The 18,359-nt window shown below is 41.9% G+C and overlaps 1 protein-coding gene across 6 annotated transcripts in view; it reads left to right on the plus strand.

Annotated features, from left to right (window-relative positions):
• Positions 1 to 18,359, plus strand: part of LOC116314038 (SPRY domain-containing SOCS box protein 4-like) — a 79,809-nt gene that overhangs the window by 38,382 nt on the left and 23,068 nt on the right. For all 6 annotated transcript variants that reach the window (XM_039602785.1, XM_039602787.1, XM_039602784.1 and 3 more), the window contains one exon: positions 2,956 to 3,917. In XM_039602785.1, coding sequence (XP_039458719.1) covers positions 3,185 to 3,917 — 733 coding nt within the window. In that variant the 5' untranslated portion in view covers positions 2,956 to 3,184. The remainder of the gene's footprint in view (positions 1 to 2,955; positions 3,918 to 18,359) is intronic.

Here is an 18,359-nt window from a genome sequence, read left to right on the forward strand (position 1 = left end):
GCCAGCCCACACCAGCTGCACAATACAGTCTGTCTGCCCTCTACCTGCCTTCTTATCTCATTCTTTTCCAACTTTTCACCTCGCTGTTAGTGGAATTTCTAGTTTCTATAGTTTTTTTCTCTGTCTCATATCTTAAAGACGACTTTGCCGATCGTCTATTTTAGCTTTTTTTTCCGTTTTTCTTTCTAGTCTCTCTTCTGATCCTCCCTATCCTATCCTACCTTTGCACATTCCTTTCATATTAAAGGTAATCAAACTCCTAATTTAAATTTGTAAAAGAAAATTGGTATTTCCTACCACAATAGTGGCGGTGCACAGACACGTACTATTTTGTGACATTATAGATCAAATGATTCATTGACCAAGAAAACAATAATCATGGAGTTATTAGAAAAAACCTGCCTTCTTTTGCGTGTGTGTGTATTTGGCACGTGCGTTGCACTACGTCAGCTGCTGTCCACTCCATACCTGCCTAACTCTAACTGACTGCATGAAGGGATGAGTGCAGTCTTAAAGGAGCCAGTAGCAGGAGAAGAGGAAGATGGAGGGAGGGAAAGTAAACAACAGATGGTAGAAGCATGTTGCTGCTACTCGCAGCAGTATGCCAGCCCACCACCAGCCTCGTGCGAGGTTACTATGCAACAGTGACCGTGACGATATGGAGGTCAGAGGTCAAGTGCCTCCTTGATGACGGCCCCTGTAATGCCACGCGCCGTGCCAGACTGAACCTGCTGAGACACGTGTATAAAGACGCTGAGAGAGCGTACGAATTCATATGATGTTTTCTGTGGCTGAGGTTTGGCGGCGATGACTGTTGAAATCTTCCATGCAGCGTCCACCCTTAACCCACCTGCCAGCCGTGATGACACACACTGAGGCAGCTGTCTGTGCTCTGTCTGTTTGTGTGTGCATGTGTGTCTGAGCGCTGAGTCGTTTCATGCTGAGGAGTGAACTGAGTAGTGGCATACGTTGGCTGGCGTGGCTGGTAGGTGCCATGACCTTCACGGAGAAGGGAAAAAAAAAGAGAGCAAGAGAGAGAACTGGAAAATGCATGTGGTCAAAATGAGACGCTTGTATTCGTGCTGTGGAATATCTTTCTGAAGACCAGCTTTAGAGCTTGGGTGTGAGGACTTTGGGGAAAATGAGGACATTTGGACTGATCCTGTGTGGAGTTAAAAGGTTTGAATTAGGGTTGGGGTGAGGCATTTCAGCTGTGATGGCTGAGGTTAAGCCCTGTCCACATACTATGAGAGTTTTTCACCATTGTTTTTAGTTATACCTTCCTTTTTTTGATATTGTTAACCTTTAGTTATTTTGCCATTCAGTCCCCAGTGTTAATGTTACAATCTTCCCTGTCAAGATGAATACTTTTGCATACTTACAGTTTAAAAAAACAAACAAACTGAATTTGAGAAGCTTTTGTAAAAATATACTTTATTGAAATATTTTTTTAACTCAATGTTATTTTTTTAGGCTTAAGTAACTAGTTTGAGTAAAAAAATGAGACAATAGACCCTATTTAGAAATTTTGATACAGTAGCAGAGCAGTTTCTCATGTAAACTGTAAATAACAGTTTGTATTGTCAATAGCAGAACGAGGTTAGATCTTCGATAGCTGCCTTTTGTGCTTTCACTTTTTTTGTAACACAGCGCAGTGTTGACAGGTAAATAAGGTGTGAATCACTCCTATTGAAGTGTGAGACACTCTTACCAGAAGAAGCGTCAGTTCATTTAACACACACACACACACACACACACACACACACACACACACACACACACACACACACACACACACACACACACACACACACACACACACACACACACACACACACACACACAGTCACTTTGTGGCTTATTCAGGATGAGGTAAATACAAGCAGCAGACATGCAGGGAGCTGTGTGATTCACTTCCCCGTTTGCATGAAGTGTGGCTGACTGTTTTCCTGTGAACAGGAAGCAGAAGCTGTCGTTCCAGGAAGAGATCATTACGTTGGTTGAAGTGCACCGAACCTGCCTGTGTGTGTGTGTGCATGACAACGAGAAATCGTGTCTTTGTAGCAGCTTTGCAGGCTGAAATAAGGGTTTCAGTTCGTTTACTGCAACAACTTTAAAAATAATTACTAAAATAAGTTAATTTTTTGTCTATTTAGATGTCCAATTTATTTAGATGTGCGTAAATCAAATAGAAATATGACAGAAATGTTATAATGAGGTGACTGGAGTGAGAGAAATGAATGATTTGGATTCCCAAAGTGGAAGTGAAATAAAAAGAAATTAACTAAAATCTAAACTAAAACTTAAAGCGCCTACAGTGGAAACCGATTTTACCAATGAAAACGAAAATTGTTTCCTAAAAATGAAAGTATTAACTGTGGTTACAGCTCGCTCTTGTTTTATGTGTGTCACACACATGAGCGTCAAAGACAGAACTGGAGCCATGTTCCATCATATTTTACCAAACGCCTCGGCATGCAGACTAGCTGACGTTTTCAACTCCGTTACACAGAGGATTGGAGATAAATTATTACCTTGTGCTTTGTTTGCCTTCTGTTGATATTTTTGCAGACTCAGGCAATACCCATTAAATTTGCATTAACTAAATGAGAGTGTGGCAGGTTCAGATCTGGGCTATGTTGCACAACTGGGCAATGTTTGCACGGCTACATGCGTGTGTTGGCACAGGCGCATGACTTTCTTGGGAGGATGCATAATGAGTCAGAGGAAATGCATGTGTGTTTGTGCCAGTAATTGTCCTGTTCATTGTGTATTTCTCTGAAAACAAAGCCACACAAAATCTGTGAAACAATCAGTTTTGCCACCCGTTGCCATCACTGTGCTTCTCTTTCAGCTCCTCTTCTTTTTCTTTCTTTTTTTTGATATCTGCTGACGACTGGTATTCATACCTCTGTTTTTATTCATGTTTTTTTCCTCTTCTGCTTCTCTCAACAGGAGTGACAGCAGCTCTGTCTTTCTGAAGAAATTTGTGGCATGAAACCAGATCACACAGGTCTCTCATACACCTCCTTCATCTCCCTTTACCACTCTCCAGTTAGAAACACACTCCTCAGTTTCACTGCATTGATGAGGTAACGTCAGGCTCCGTGCAAGAACCCACCTGCAGCGACGCCTCCTTCCCCTCTTCCTTCCTCTTCCTTCTGTCAGTCATTGCACCGCAGCCATGGGCCAAAAGATCTCTGGCAGCATTAAATCAGTAGATGGTCGCGGGGAAAGCGGTGGCTCCCCATCCTACCGACCCCTGACTCATCGCCGACAGCACCCTGAGCTAAGGGGCCCGGATTTCTTCAAACCTCCCAGGCTGGATCTCCTACTGGACATGCCGTGCGCTGGACTGGAGACTCAGTTCCGTCACGCGTGGAACGCCGATGACCGGTCGCTTAACATCTTCATCAAAGAGGACGATAAATTAACGTTTCATCGCCACCCTGTCGCTCAGAGCACGGACTGCATCCGGGGGCGGGTTGGATACACGAGGGGACTCCATGTATGGAAGATCAACTGGCCTGTCCGGCAGCGAGGCACCCACGCTGTGGTCGGAGTGGCAACCTCCGAAGCTCCTTTACATTCTGTTGGGTACACAGCGTTAGTGGGGTCGGACTGTGAGTCCTGGGGCTGGGATCTGGGACGTAATAGGCTCTACCACGACAGTAAGAACAGGGCGCACAGCTCACTGCCCTCTTACCCTTGTTTCCTGGAGCCGGAGGAGTCGTTCACCCTGCCGGACTCTCTGCTAGTGATACTGGACATGGACGAAGGGACCTTAAGTTTTATGGTGGATGGACAGTATCTAGGAGTGGCATTTAGAGGACTGAAAGGAAAGAAGCTGTATCCCATCGTCAGCGCCGTGTGGGGACATTGTGAGATATCCATGAAGTACATCAACGGCCTGGATCGTAAGTAATCACTTTTTGGTGACTATTTACACATTATGAACATAATCCAGCAGTAATGGAAACTACTCAGAGTTCATATTCACATGACCTTAGATTACCTACCTACAAAAAAAATGCCTGATATAAAAAAAAAAAGAAAAGGAAAAAAAAGGAAACCACTGAACTAAACTAATGTGGCGGTGTCGTGATACGACGCATCCTTTCGTGGTGTTGTAAGAATTTCAGTTTGTTGTGTCACTCTTCTGAGATTGCAAATCTGACACACTTTCTTTGGCAGCAAACAGGGTGAAAATTAGTTTGAGTACCACTGGAAGGAGTCCACGTGTTCTGCAACATTCATTATTCAGTACTCAGTACTGAAAGCATTAGTGTCTCAGCGGTTTGAGTGTGCAATTTCTAGTGTGTTTTTTTTCTTCTTCTTCTTAAATTGAAGTGCTTTCGTTAGCGATGCTTGAAGCCGGCGAGGAGTCTTGAGTTATTTCAGAAAGACAGAGGTGTTTTCTAACAAAGCAGTCAGATGTTAGCGATGGATGCGTTGGGTTGATTTTGTTATATTTTTCAGTGATTTGGCTTTTTTCCGGCACTGAACGGTTCATCTGGCTGTAGAAGTGTATCATGAGCTAACGGTGTCTTTTAAATTGCTGTGGCAGAGCAGACATGTGGTACACACATGGAAAAAAAGAGTGGTTTAAAATACTCTTCTGCAGGTTTTTTGGTTTCGATTGGGTAAACAGATTGCTCCTGATTGTTTTCTTTGATCTCTGAAGTCTCTCCCACTGTCTGCATGTGCGCGGCAAAAGAGAAGAGACAGGCTCCCCCGTCACAGTCTAAACAGTAACGCTTTGAACATCTCGTTAAAAGCTCACTTAGACACACATCACGGACACTTACACGTATGAACACACACCTGCCAGGAAGGGAAAGGGTGTGTTGTGACAACAGGCTTATAATCTCCCTCCCTTTTAGTTGGCTGAGCCCTGTGGGTCTTATTTGATTTCACAACAGGGTGTGCTTTTGTGTGGAACCCCAACAGAAATCTGAAAGGAAAACCCGTCGCTCTCTGTAGTTTGTTACATCTCATTACTCTTTGCCCAATCATCTCAAATTTCTGTTTGAATTTTTTTTTTTTCTCTCAGAACTTCTCTGCTCTCCAGGGACACCATGACATCAAGAGCCCAGTTTCTCCTCTAAAAAAATAACAGGCGTAATTCCAGCTTTAAATTGGGGTTTTTTTGCCTTAAAATTGCAGCTGGCCAACTGGAATATGAATCAGAAAAAAAAAACCTCTTGCCTGAACTGTAATTATTTTCTAGCCTTTAGTTTAACTCCTGTTATATGTGTGCGTTAAATCTTTTAATCTCTAACCTGTCACTATTAAACATTGTTTGACTGCTTAAAAGCACCTTACCTCAGACATTTTTCATTTATATAGAATATTGAGTCCGTTTTAAAGCACTCGCTTCTACAATCTTACAGCCTTCATGCTGTGAAATGAGGTTTGGCTGTGTGTAAAGCTTAATGCAGGGAGGAGGGCAGAGGCTCATCGTCGCAAGCCGGCTGGGATGTGTGTATGAGAGAGAGACACTGACACGGCATGAAATTTAAAAAAAAATACATATTTTTGGTCAGAGTACAAAACAGAATGAAGAAGACTAAAAAATCAGGGGATCTTGGGAAGACACTGGTTGTAGTGAGCAAGAAATATCCTAACTGTAACCAGTCACGGCTTTTTTGCTTCCTATTAGAATACAGTCTTTATTATACAGCCATGCATTCAGAATTTCCCAAACAAAGTAAATAAATCTCATGTGAATGTGTGCGCAAACACACGGAAACAAAAGCATGTTTGAGAGAGGCCTAAGGTAGGGGAAGTCCGCTCGGACTACCAAATCCGAAACAATTCATTCGGTTTCTGATTCCATTCATTTGTTGCTGAGACGTCGTTTTGGGTTATTAGCGCTCCAGGCGTCTGAATTCCAAACAAAGACAGCAGTGAGTGATATTTCAAGGGTTTAGTGAAAAGGTGAAGTAAACAGCCTAAAGCAGGGTCTCTTTGACGCAGGGCAGGCTGTGATTACAGTCTGTGCGGCAGCTTCTTTCAATATCAGTTTTGGATTGAACCGGCTCGTCTGCCCCGCAGATGACTCGAATAGAGAGAATGAAGTCATAATTGCTGTCTGCCTGTGAGTAAAGGAGTGTCTGTGTGCACGGCAAACCGTGATTGTGTGGTCAGCTGAAGAACAGACGTTGTTTCACCTTTTTGTTTTCTTTTTTTCACGGTAATCGCTCTGTAGTGACTGTATCTAATGAGCCAACCTATGAGGAGCCACTGTTGGGTTGTTTGTAAATTATTGTTGGAGGGAGAAACAATGCGACTGCCGGGTATTAAAAAGAGATTTGTAGGTGTGCCGTCTTCACGTCACCCTGTTTGCTTTTCTCATCACTCCGGCTCAGGTCCCTGTTGCTCTGTGATCGTCATTTTGCTCCACCTGAGATCGTTACTCCCATTCCTGCAGTGACACACCGGAGAGCGATGAAGCCAGCAGCACTTAGGCTCATGGCAGTTTTTGTAAGGTTGCACAAAGGGACCAGAAACGGATAAGTATGTGTAGTAAACACTAACGCAAATAACGGCTGCAAGAACTTCAGTCTGCATTGTCCTGCACATGTGAGCCCTCTTCCTTCTGAGGCTTCCTCCATAAACATGTGAACTGATCTGTTTGCCAGTTAGAGTATATTTAACTTAATAGATGCTATGTTACATAAACTACATATGCAGCTAATTTTTTTGCAACCATAAAGGACACTCTCCTTCTTCTCCTTGGTTCTTTTTCATCCGCTCATAGTTGGGTTTTCTCTTGTCCTGTGTCTATAATTGTGCCAATTAGTGGCACTTTCATTAGCTAAAATGGGAGCTATAGCCCTGATATCTACCATTTTCTCTCCTCTCTTTGTACTCCAGCACATATTATGCAGAATGCCACTGCAAAATCTGGCAGTTTAACAGCTAATTTACAAACCACCCAGAATATAATTCCTTTTTTTTCTGAATAATTAAATGCAGTTTCCGGGCACATATTGCTGTTATCAGCTTATAAATGCAATTTCTGGGGATGGTTTTCACTACAGTTACTTGTCCAGAATTTCTTTCCTGCCGGTGAAGCCAATGTCTGCATGGTTTCCTCACGTGGCTGAATAGTTCCCCTGTCCAACAGCTGTCATATGATTTACCCATACAGACAATTAAGCTGACCAGTCATTGTTGCATCATGGGCTGTGAGGGAAGCAAAGGGGAAAACAGGGTTGAAAAGGTTGGGGGGGAAACAGGAGATAAGGTGGGAGGGAGAGTGACAGAATGGAAGAAAACCCAAGAGAGACGGTTACAGCTGAGAGAATTGGTAAAAGCAGGATAACATCTGCAAGTCGCAGCGAGCATACTGAAGTTTTATCAGGAGAAGGGTGGAAGCAGAGCGCAAAAGCAGCGAGAGAGAAGGGTTTGCACAGCCAGGGATGTGTGACAGACCCACAGCTGATCAGCTCTCTGAGCTGAAAAAGTTGGTATTGTTGGTATTGCAACACAAACCACAAAAGGCCACAAAAAACACATTAAAAATGATAAAAAATGAATCATTGTGCAGGAGAGGTTAGAAGCCAAAAGAGGCTTATGAGGCTGCCCCTTTAAATAACAATAGTTAACCCAGAAAGTAGTAAGAAATGGTTAAAAGAATGAATTGTCTATGTTAGTTTGATAAATGTCTGCATACATTATTAAAATGCTGAACTTTTCTTTTTGCAGCATTTCACAGACACCGGCACTACCACAGGGTTTTCTCTGCCATTAATTTATACTTCACAGTCAAAATCACAACTGCTGGCTTATTCAGGATTATTCACACAGATCTGTCGACGTGAAGTGACCCAGTTTCTTTCTCCTGTAAGCCAGCTGAGAGCTGACACCCTGACCTCCCTCCCTCTCCCCTACTGTTTAGTCTGCATCACATGAGCTTACACACTCCAGGTCAGACCTAAACCAGCTGCAGCCACCTACTCACTAGAACTTCACAACAGCGGTCTTAGTTGTGTCTGGGTTGTTGACATGAAGCACCCTAAGATCCCCAGAAAGCACGCTGTCCGTCAGTAGAAACACTTTAATTGATGTCTGGTTTTTTAGGCTCATAAATGATCAGAAATTCACTCATTAGTAGAAAATATTTAACCTTTCCAGAGCTTTTATAGTAATAATTGCAGTTTTTGTTCAAGTGCTGGTTTATGAGATCAAAACAAATATTGTGATATTAAGTCATGCAGATTTGGATTTCTTAGATCTGCTGCGGTTTTGAGGCGTTCCTGTCTCAGATTTCTGCAGGCGCTGCAATACGGTGAGGGTTTTTTAAAAATTGTGTGTCGGTAAAAGGACGGAAATGTTTATTTTTGAAAACAGAAAAGCAACGCGTCCTCAAGGAACTTACTACTTTCTATTGAAGTAGTTTCAAAGATCACTGTGAAGTCGAGCATTGTGGCATGTGGGAAATTTAAAGGTGGGTGTCATAAAACCGCAGCACATAAAATTAAACCCAACATTTTTAACTTGGGTACTTTAGCGCTCGTTAATTTCCTTATTATTTGGTTTTTGCATGTAAATTTCACTCCAGGATGGATGGACAGGATGCCAGTATCTGAACCATTAGCATTCATGTTAGGAGCAGTGCATCAGCTTCCTGAGCTAGTGCGTAGGGTTTCGCACCAACTGCTGGCTGTGATATGTGGGTCACTGGGTTGGTGATTTAGCTTAACTTGGTTGCCAGCCTTAGGCTTGCATCCTGCTCTTTATGGTTCCCTGATATGTCTCCCCGTGCTTTTTACTGTCACATTTGCATGCATCACTGGTTTGTTTTTCTCCGTCTTGTTCATTCGTTTCCCCCAAAGTGTTTGCTCCTTTGCACATTTAGCTATAAGCAGCTTCTTTGTAGCCCACACACTGTGGGGAGGGGAAAAAGAAGAAAAGTTATACTTTGTGCTTTTCTTTAAACAACCCCACACTGATTTTAAATTCCTTCCAAATATTTTGATCATCCATAATTGAGAGAGCAGTTTGTTTTTGCACCTGCACTGTTAATTGTGCAAATTTTTTAGTGGCTAATTTGTAGTGCCTACGCAGTAGCTTAATAGCTTGTGCAAATTGTCTCAGAAGAAGCTACGTCAACAACTGTTCTGCCTAAATTGAATGTCCTCGGTGGCTGAATGCCTCTGATGTTCTGGGACTCTGCCTTTCTTGATATATAATATTAAGAACACCTCTGATTGGACGCTCTGAAACTGCAAAACAAGATTAAATGACACAGAAAAAGCTCAAATGGAGGTTTGAAAGTGCCTCGTGTTTCTTTTTCCATCCTCTGCTTTGAGATCTAAACACCCTCGGCTGCAGCGGGGAACGGTGGTGTCATCTCAGTGTGCTCACAATCAAATATTTAACAGCAGAGATGAGCAGTGAAGAAGAGAAAAAGAGGCATAGAAAACATAAAAAAAAAACGGAGATAGACAAAGTAAAGAATTGGAGAAGAGCGGAGGGGAAACCAGCGACATGCGAGAGATAAAAGGCAAACAGAGAACATGAACTAAACAGAGCCTAAAAAGTGAGGATGGTGATTTTATTATGCTCTCTAGTGTCAAAGCTTTAAGAAAAAAGAGGCACTAATAAAGCAACAAGAGTGAGGAAGGAGAAAAAGAGAGCAGAATAGAGCGAACTGAACAGATAAATATAGCTAAAAAAAAAAAGTCCATGGAAAGTGCGATGGAGGCAGCATTGAAATGTGGGAATAATCACAGATTGGCAGCTAGAATGAGGACTGACAGAGACAGGCTGATAAAAGGCAAAGAAGGGAAGGAGCGCTATTAGAGATGAAGAAGACGGGAGGTGTACAGAGCGAACGAGGGCCAAATTGAAAGTCATGTCGAGCCACTGGTGTCGGTTCTGGTCACATAAACTGATAGATGATGTGGGAATCAAGGAGCAGCGCTGAAACCGGGTGCTAATGAAGAGCTCCAGGGCAAACGTCAGTCTGATTAGTAAAAGGACAAGTATTGGAATATGAATCAGTATTTTAGACATATACTCAAACACAGTGTAATGCATATAATGGCATTTGACATTTTTAATCTTAATCAGTGTGAATATTTAAAACATTTAGTTAAAATAATCAGTGTACAGCTGTTTATCAGTGTACTTAGCTTATCTCAAGAGCTGTTACTGGGCCTAAAAATGCAATAATCTATGATCTCACAACAATAACCACTGGCTGGCTTTTATGCAGCTTCATTCACAGAGCTTTAGAGAGAAACTGGGGTAACCTTTTCCAAGCTTAAGCTAGTCGACCTAAAATAGCTAATGACCTTACCGGGGCTAACAGCTCAACTGCTGTCGAGTGGTGCCTTTGCCCGAGTCGATTATACAACTTTAATTGAGAATCCGAAGTCCGGCATCAGTGTTTCAGTTACAGCGGTGACCTGGTTCAGCTTCTGAACTTCTCAAAATAAGTGGACTATTTAAGCAGATCAGCTGCACTGCAAATTAATTGCTTACTTGTAAAACCAGATTAACTCGAGTTGTTGTTTTAGATGGTTTCAGACTCGAGAATGACTGCGTGTCTGCAGATCTGTGCTGCGTGTCTGCAGCGAGTATGTGTCTCCTGGCTGTTTTCTGTTCCCACTTTCTTTTTTCGGCTGCTTTTTTTCCTTCTTTCTGTTTATTTCTTTTTTCTTTCATTGATTCCATCACATTAATGGGCTCATATCGATCTACACACCCCCAAGACCAGAGCCATGTACACCTGCTCTTACTAATGTGAGAGCTGCTTGACATTAATTTTGTGTAACTTAGTCCCGGAGATAAGGTCAATAACGGGCAGAGGTATTTTTTAATTCAACACAGGATGAAGTGTTACACGTGTACTTTTCACCTTGTCCAGAACATTGGTGACATTTTGCAACTTTAAAAGCACAATTATAGCTTTCCTATAGCTAACTAATGGCAAACACAGTCAGGGATCGAGAGATGAAGTAGTCTACAGCGAGGGGAAAAAAAGTCTTAAATGCTGAATGCTTCACTGTGAATCTGTGAATAGTCACATAGCCAAGGGAGCCGGCGCGTTAACATTTCCCCACTGTACCACCAGTATGCGTGTTAAAAGCTCTGCTATCAGTTGTGTTGGTTTTTGTGTAAAACAGAAATGGCTCTCATGCTGAGAGAAGATGAGAGACAGACTGAATTACTGCAGAAAGAAATCACTGTGATTTCACACCTGATTATCTCCCCATTTATCTTGCCTCTCTGTCAGGACTGATCCATTTCCCCCTGTCTGTCCCATCCTGAGCTTTTGTGTGTGTTTCGTAAGGCTTTTTTTTCCGGGATGGGATACAGAACGCTGCAGGCTTTATTAAGTGATGGCATTTTGTCATTCACACAGGGGGTCACTTTTAAGTTAACAGTTCTTACATCTTCATCCAGACATACCCGAAACAACAATGGAGAGAGCCACGGTGTGCATCATCACTAAAAGCAGGTGCGCCTGGCCCACACGAACAAGCCTCGAGAGACAGATTTGTTACTTTGTACATGTTCAGACTTGGTGAAGCTACTTGACGGCCTTTGGAATTTTTATGAGAAGGCGACCCGGGCGCTCATTCAGACATGGAGCCAACATAAGATGCCATCCTTTAGTGGAAAGTATTGCACGCTTTAAAAGGGGATAGACAGAACTGTAGAAACACACGAGTCCTCGTCAATTAACTTTTAAAAGTCTACTTTTAAACCAGGGAAAGGTCTTTAGGTGAATCAGTTTTGCTTCGCAGCCTCTTATGCAGCGCAGCACCAGCCACCAGACAAATTTATGCAAGCATGAGAAGCTTAGAAGCCAAAATTAGTTTTGAAAGCTCAGCAGTTGCCTTTTACAAACCCATAAATCCCATGTTTAACGCTGCCACAGACAAAACTATGACTGTGAGCCACGCTTTTCCCAGACACTGGAGCCTTGTTTGGGTGACATAGAAGAAGGATATTACATTAGACTGTTGCCTTTACTTGTAGGTAAATGCACAAAAATATTTGGGTGTGTGTTTTTTTTCCACTTTAATAAAAAATAAATAAATAAAATAAACCAGAGGAATGATTTTGATACTTTAGTGTTCAGGCTCTGATGACTCAGAACAGCATTGTTTTCATTTATTAAATCTGCCACCAACACGCACACACAGTGAGGCCCACAGGTCCGATGTTATTAACAGGGCGATCCAATCACTCCCTGGCTTTGTAATGAAGGAGAGCAGTAATGAATGAGAGCAAGATAATCCTCCACAATCTTCGTCTCCTTCATTCTTTGTTCAGGAAGCTGTAGGCACAGCCTCTAATCAACACTTCAATTTGGCCTCCTGACATTACCAATTTACTGACAGGCTGGATTCCTTTTGTGCGCTCTCAGGGATTCAGTTCTATTTAAAGGTCTCTCGGCCCTCTCTCTGTGTCTTTTCGGCATTTTCCTCCCCGATGAATGAAACTCCCTCAGCTTATTCAACTGTTTATCAGTTCATTTTCTCTACTTATTTTTTGCGACACTGCAGAACAACTGCTGTTGCGCTCCAAGCTATTAGCCGAGTTAAAGGTACCTGAAGGCACTGATAGTCCGAACGGCGCCATCTCTCTCGTTGATCTGGATGTTTCTCATCTGCTGTTTCCCTTGTGACATACGAAGAGGAGCTAAAGTCTCTCCGTGAACTCTCTGTGAACTACGTCCACCTGTTCCTGTTAAAAGCAAGCCGCACTGTTTAGATGACAAAACTTCAGATGTGTCCTGTTTGCACATCTTGTCAGAGCGATGTCATGGCTTTGGTCAAGGGGTTTGCATTAGTGTTCAGGAATCCTGGCCTTTAAAACAGCAGAGACGTGATGTAATGGATTAATTTTTATGCCCTTGGAATACCTCCTCTTAATGTTTCTAATCATGGAAAGTTGGCAGCTCTCACTTGGTCTTTAAGCAATTTCCTCATTCACACTCATGCAGTTTGCCACCTTCACACATGTGCAGTCCTCTTTTGTTTGCCACCTAGCAGCTTCACTGGAGCTGTTTTTGGGTGGAGTGCAGTCCTTAAAGTTGCCTCACTCTCATTTTTCTTTGACTAGCTTGTGACATTACTCATGTTTTCATAATTTTCCTGTCAGTGATTCAGCGTGCAACCGCTTCAAAAGCCAGGTCACTCATGGAAACGTAAATAAGCACTTACAGAAAACACATGTACCGTGGCAATCTGGTCTCCCTAACACTGTTTATAACAACAGCAGGTCCATAATCAGATTTCCCTCCTGCCCACCACCTGATTCGGAAAGAATTACACACCTATTTTAACTGTTACATTAAATTGAGATACTCTCAGGTCGCATTGGAAGTTTGTTTTTCTCATGTACAAGCTCGTTAGGGAACAAGCTCATTAGAAACCTTGTTATGCCGGGGTTAAACGGCCACAAAACTGAGGCTGGGGAAATTAGTTTTCTCAATTCCTCTCCACGATTTCATAAACCTAGTTTTGTGTATACAGGACACGTATGAAATGAAGTTACAGCAGAAAACTGACTGTAACATGAGGCCATATTACTGAACTCTAAACTGTTAAGTTACCATTGTGATTCGATTTGTCTTTTTCAGAGGTGAATCATCTTATCTTATCGTGGATATCTTATCTTGCATAAACTCATAAGCATCACAACTATCCTAGCTCTAGCTAGCCAATAGGCTGTCCTAACCTTTACTTTTCTACCAGTTAACATTAGTTGTTTGAGCCAGATGACGGCTCTTTTATTGTATTTCCTCAACCAACCAACCATAGTGTCTGCCTCTTAATTTAGAGACCTATGGGAGACAAAATGTTATGTTTAGCAACTAAGACCTGCTTTAAAGAGGCTAACCTTTTTTTTTTGTTGTTTTTTGCACCACTATAAAGTGCAGGTAGCCACTGCAGTATTCCCCTAAACAACACGTGTTGCCACTCAGGCAACAGCGTGTAGTGTGACTGATCCATAACATGCTTACCTACATCGAGTACTCTAACAACTCTCATGCTGCTGTTTTGCTTTCATAAAGATGATAAAATATCAAAGCTCGTGCCAGGTTTTTATTTTCCACTCATTATGAGTTAACTGCATGTGTTGAATCACCAGCATCTCTTAGAGCAGCACTAATGCTGTAAGTCAAAAGAAACCCAGCTGCAATAATGCACTTCAGTACTTTTGCTTGCGTCAGTTAGGTGTATCAGCACACGTGTTTAAAAGCATGTGTATGACTCAGTGTGCAGCTGGTCTGCATTCTTCATTTGTTTCGTGCTTTTTCTGTGCTCACTGAGCTTTCAAACATTGTACACACAAGACTACCATTTGCTAATGTCTACAATTAGTGTCGATTTCACAATGAAATCCAACAACTGTTGTGCTCGCTGGTAACCTTGGAGACCAGCAGCGCATGCCTGTCATGTATAAACTTCTCAGTGGCATTTCTCCCGCAGAAATGACTGTTCTGGCCTTTTGCTCTCTTTCAAAATAAATACACAAAAAACAAATAAACACAGTTGATACGAAGCATCGAGCTGCTCTCGACTAACGCAGGTCACCGTTTGATTTGATGCTTTCACAGTCGTAAAATTTACACCATGGCTTCCTTAAGTTGTTTTTTGTTTTGTTTAGTATTTTTTAATAAAAGTTGAATGACTGTAATATAATGATGCACTTGCTCAGCTTGATTTCACTGTGTATAGAGTCAATACAAGGTAATTCTTTCAGAGTGTTTTTGCTGATGCCCTGTCTGCCCTCCAGCCAAGCGCCACAGCGGATGTGTTCTTTCATTTCGTGGCATCAGAGATCTCAGGTGATAACATTTTTGCCTGCCCGCCCAAACATATTTTTTCTACTGTAACTCCAGCAAAACACCATAGAAAGTGCGGTATTTGTGGCTGTGTGACCTGTCGTGTTTTAAGTGCTTTGCTTGGGAACGTTGTTGAAATCTGCTGCCAAGCATGCAAAAATTGATGGACACAGAAAAACCTACGGAGTTGTTTTCCCACATGATTCAGACAGAAAATGTTTCTTTTAAGTGAAGAGGCATATGGGAAAAGTGTATTTGAAACATGTTCATGCTGATATTTCACTGATGAATTGTACTGTAGTCTCATACAGGAGGGAGTGCAGTGCAAACAAGTTTTTATACCTGCATATATCACTTGTATGTTAAAATTGAATTACACCAGTTTATTCAGCTTTATCTCTGTTGCTGTTTTCTTTTCATGTGATTTAAAACATTTAAAACTTTATACTGGGACAAAGTCTATATTTAATACCATAGATGCTCACCCTTCCTTAATCAGAAAGATCAGGCCCAAAGGTAATAAAAAATAGCTGTGCAGCTTCAATCCACATTTTCCATCTTTTTTCTGACAACCAGTAGATCTCTTTACACTCGCTGCTTTCACTCTTCACTTTTCCCCCTCTCTATTCCTTCTCTTCCTCTGCTGCCCTCTATGTAACTCTCTCCTAATACAGCCCGTGTTTCATCTGTTACTCTTATTTCTTTAGTTATTCATCACTTCCTCTGTGTATCTAATTCACATTGCCCCGTGGTCCCCTCACCCTCAGCTGGGCTCTGTGCCCGGGCGGTTACTGTAGCTCTGCTGGCCGATCCTGCTGTGATCTGGTCCAAGCCCACACTGCTGCCCTGTCCTCTGTCATACGCTATGGCTGCAGAAGTTACATTTGAGGAACAAAATGTTGAGTTAAGGCTGTCAGAGATGTGTAATCCTGCTTTAATTAAAGTGTTGTTTAGAAGTAGTTACTTAGTATTTCAGATGCTTGACTAAGAATATACCATCATGTGCTGGTGTGTAAACCAAATGGTGACTTACTCAGTGTAAAACACAGTGTGATGTAATTCTCGGTTCTGTAAATTTATATTTTATGTTCGGTTTATGACTCAACTTCCAAGAAGAACAGATAGTGACAAAAGTTTGTCAGTGCACTCTAATCTTGTGAGTGGGTGTGTGATGGATGGCTGTAATGGAGTAAAGATCCACAGCGGAGTGCATCAGAGCAAAAAAATAGCCGAAGAAGTCACCTTGCACTGAATCATTTTAGAGCATGAAGCGGCACCGTGGGTCGTCTCAGCTCAGCGGTGTTAAGCCGACTAGCGGATGACTTGTTTATGAGCTCGAAGCTAGGGGGAAGGTGAGTGAGTAAATGGAGACATGCCAGAAAAATTCTTGAACAGTGTGTGACAGGCCTGTGTGGCCTCACATAAACTACAGCTATATGCAGTATTCACTTGGTACTCGTCTCTTCCATTATTAGCTCATCTCTTTTATCTAGAAAACACAGCTAGTGTCTTTGTTTTGTTTGTCACTGCATGCAGGGATACAAGGCTGCATAAGCACACAGCAGTGCATCAGCAAAGAGAGGAAAGATGCAGACTCCTTTAGAAGAGGACAGAACCGCATTAATCAGATCAGTCGGACGCCTTTGCATTTACGTGAGCATTTATGTAATTATGACTGATGTGCATGTTGGTTAGTAACAATTTCTTTTTTGTAGTTGGCAGAGTATCATTTTCAGCTGGGGTCAAATAAGTTCACAGGTTTTGTCTGTCTGTCAGTCTCTTCTAGACTGAGCTAATCACATCTTGAAAGCAACTTTGTACCAGTGAAGAAACAAGAATGGACTTCGGCATCAAGGTCAACAAAAGCTGTGGCTTTTTTTTTTGTAGACTTGCTAAGAAAGACAAAAAAAGCTGCAACTTATGCACTTTGTAACATCAAGGTATAGGTTTTTGTTAAAGGGCCAAAGATATGGTTTACTAGCTCCTTGAGCTTACTAGGTTTCTAGGCCAGGTTATCATGTAAAAGTGTGTATCTCAGCAACTGTGGTGAGTGCCTTGTGATCATCGGAAGAAACAATAGAAAAAGAATATGAAAAAAATTAAGAGCTTCACTTTTTTTGTTTGTTTCTTTGTTATTCTGGTGGCTGCAAAAGTTTTAGCAGTTCTGTGAAACTTTTAAGTGATGAAAACGACTTCTGTTCAAAGGACAACGAGCAGTATCAGAAACCTCTAGGTCTTAAGAGTCCATTTGTCAACCAGAATGTGGGACATATGTGGAGACAAGGGGTGTCAAACTCACTTTAATTTATGTGTCACATACAGGCTGATTTTATCTCAAGCGCACTGCAGCTTGAGGTCAGTTAAGAAAAAAAAAGTCTCAGCAATTCGTCTGTTTCTCCACATTCAGTCACTGTAATCACAAAGAACCGATATTGGACGTCAAAGAAGCACACTGACCTCACACCTCTGCTTAACTGTCTTACTTCGGTGTGGTATGGCAGGTCATGGGTAATGTCTTTGCACATAAGCAAGTTTTAGACCTTAAATTAACACTCTGACACCTTCTTCATTATTAAAGACTTGCAACACCATGCTTTTTGGTGCAAAATACAGAGAAAGGAGAAAAAATGATGCCCTGCTTTTCTCAGTTTTGACACTTTTCACCCACCTTTGCAAAGCTAAACGTCTCAAAAATATGGTTTTGGATAGGAACCAAAGGCAGGACACTGAGGCAAGAAATAACAAAAAAAAAACCCTCTTAATTAAGCCAGCAAAAAAGATAAAAACTTAAAAGCCTAAACAAGGAGCCTCAACATGATCCTAAACAAAGATCATGAAAATAACTAGAGGGGTATACTACAAAGCAGGCTCAATAAAGCCAGGGTTTCCTACTCCAGTCAGAGATAATGGGCATCACAACAGCAATTATCAGGTTTCTCTGTCAAGCCGGGCTTTCTGTTTCAGTCTCTCTGTCTGCTCGCATGAATGGGGGCGTTTCACATGTCATATGAGTCTTCTTTCACACAAAATGATCCTTATGAGCGCCGCCTACTTCAGTCACAGATGTTATCAGGTAATGATAATAAAATGGTGTTTAAAAAAAATCTATAAAGAACATAAAAATAATACAGCAACACAGTTACAAACAAGACAAAAGATTAATGCTGCCAGAAACCACAGAGCGATAAAATAAGCAATTGAGTTTGAGTTATTTTAATGGCGATTGTGCTCTCAGTGCTGCTGTTTGTTTCTAATGTGACGGCTGAACAGGTATTTGTGGCGTGTGTGTGTGTGTGTGTGTGTGTTCTAGTAGCTGCAGTTACATCAGTGTAAATGAGACATGAACATGCTCAACCACATTGTCTGTTTAGCTTAAGTTTTTACATGACCAGCTCTCCTAGTCCTGTAAAAAGATGGGCACTTGTCACACAGAAGAGCTCAACATAGATTGCTAACCCATTAATCTTGATTCACAGTAAACCCCTCTGAAGAGGACGATCTGACTACGGATACGCAGGGGATTAATTGGAGACTTTTAAAG

The sequence above is a fragment of the Oreochromis aureus genome, linkage group 18 (genome assembly GCF_013358895.1).
Source record: "Oreochromis aureus strain Israel breed Guangdong linkage group 18, ZZ_aureus, whole genome shotgun sequence".
Taxonomy (NCBI): Eukaryota; Metazoa; Chordata; class Actinopteri; order Cichliformes; family Cichlidae; genus Oreochromis; species Oreochromis aureus.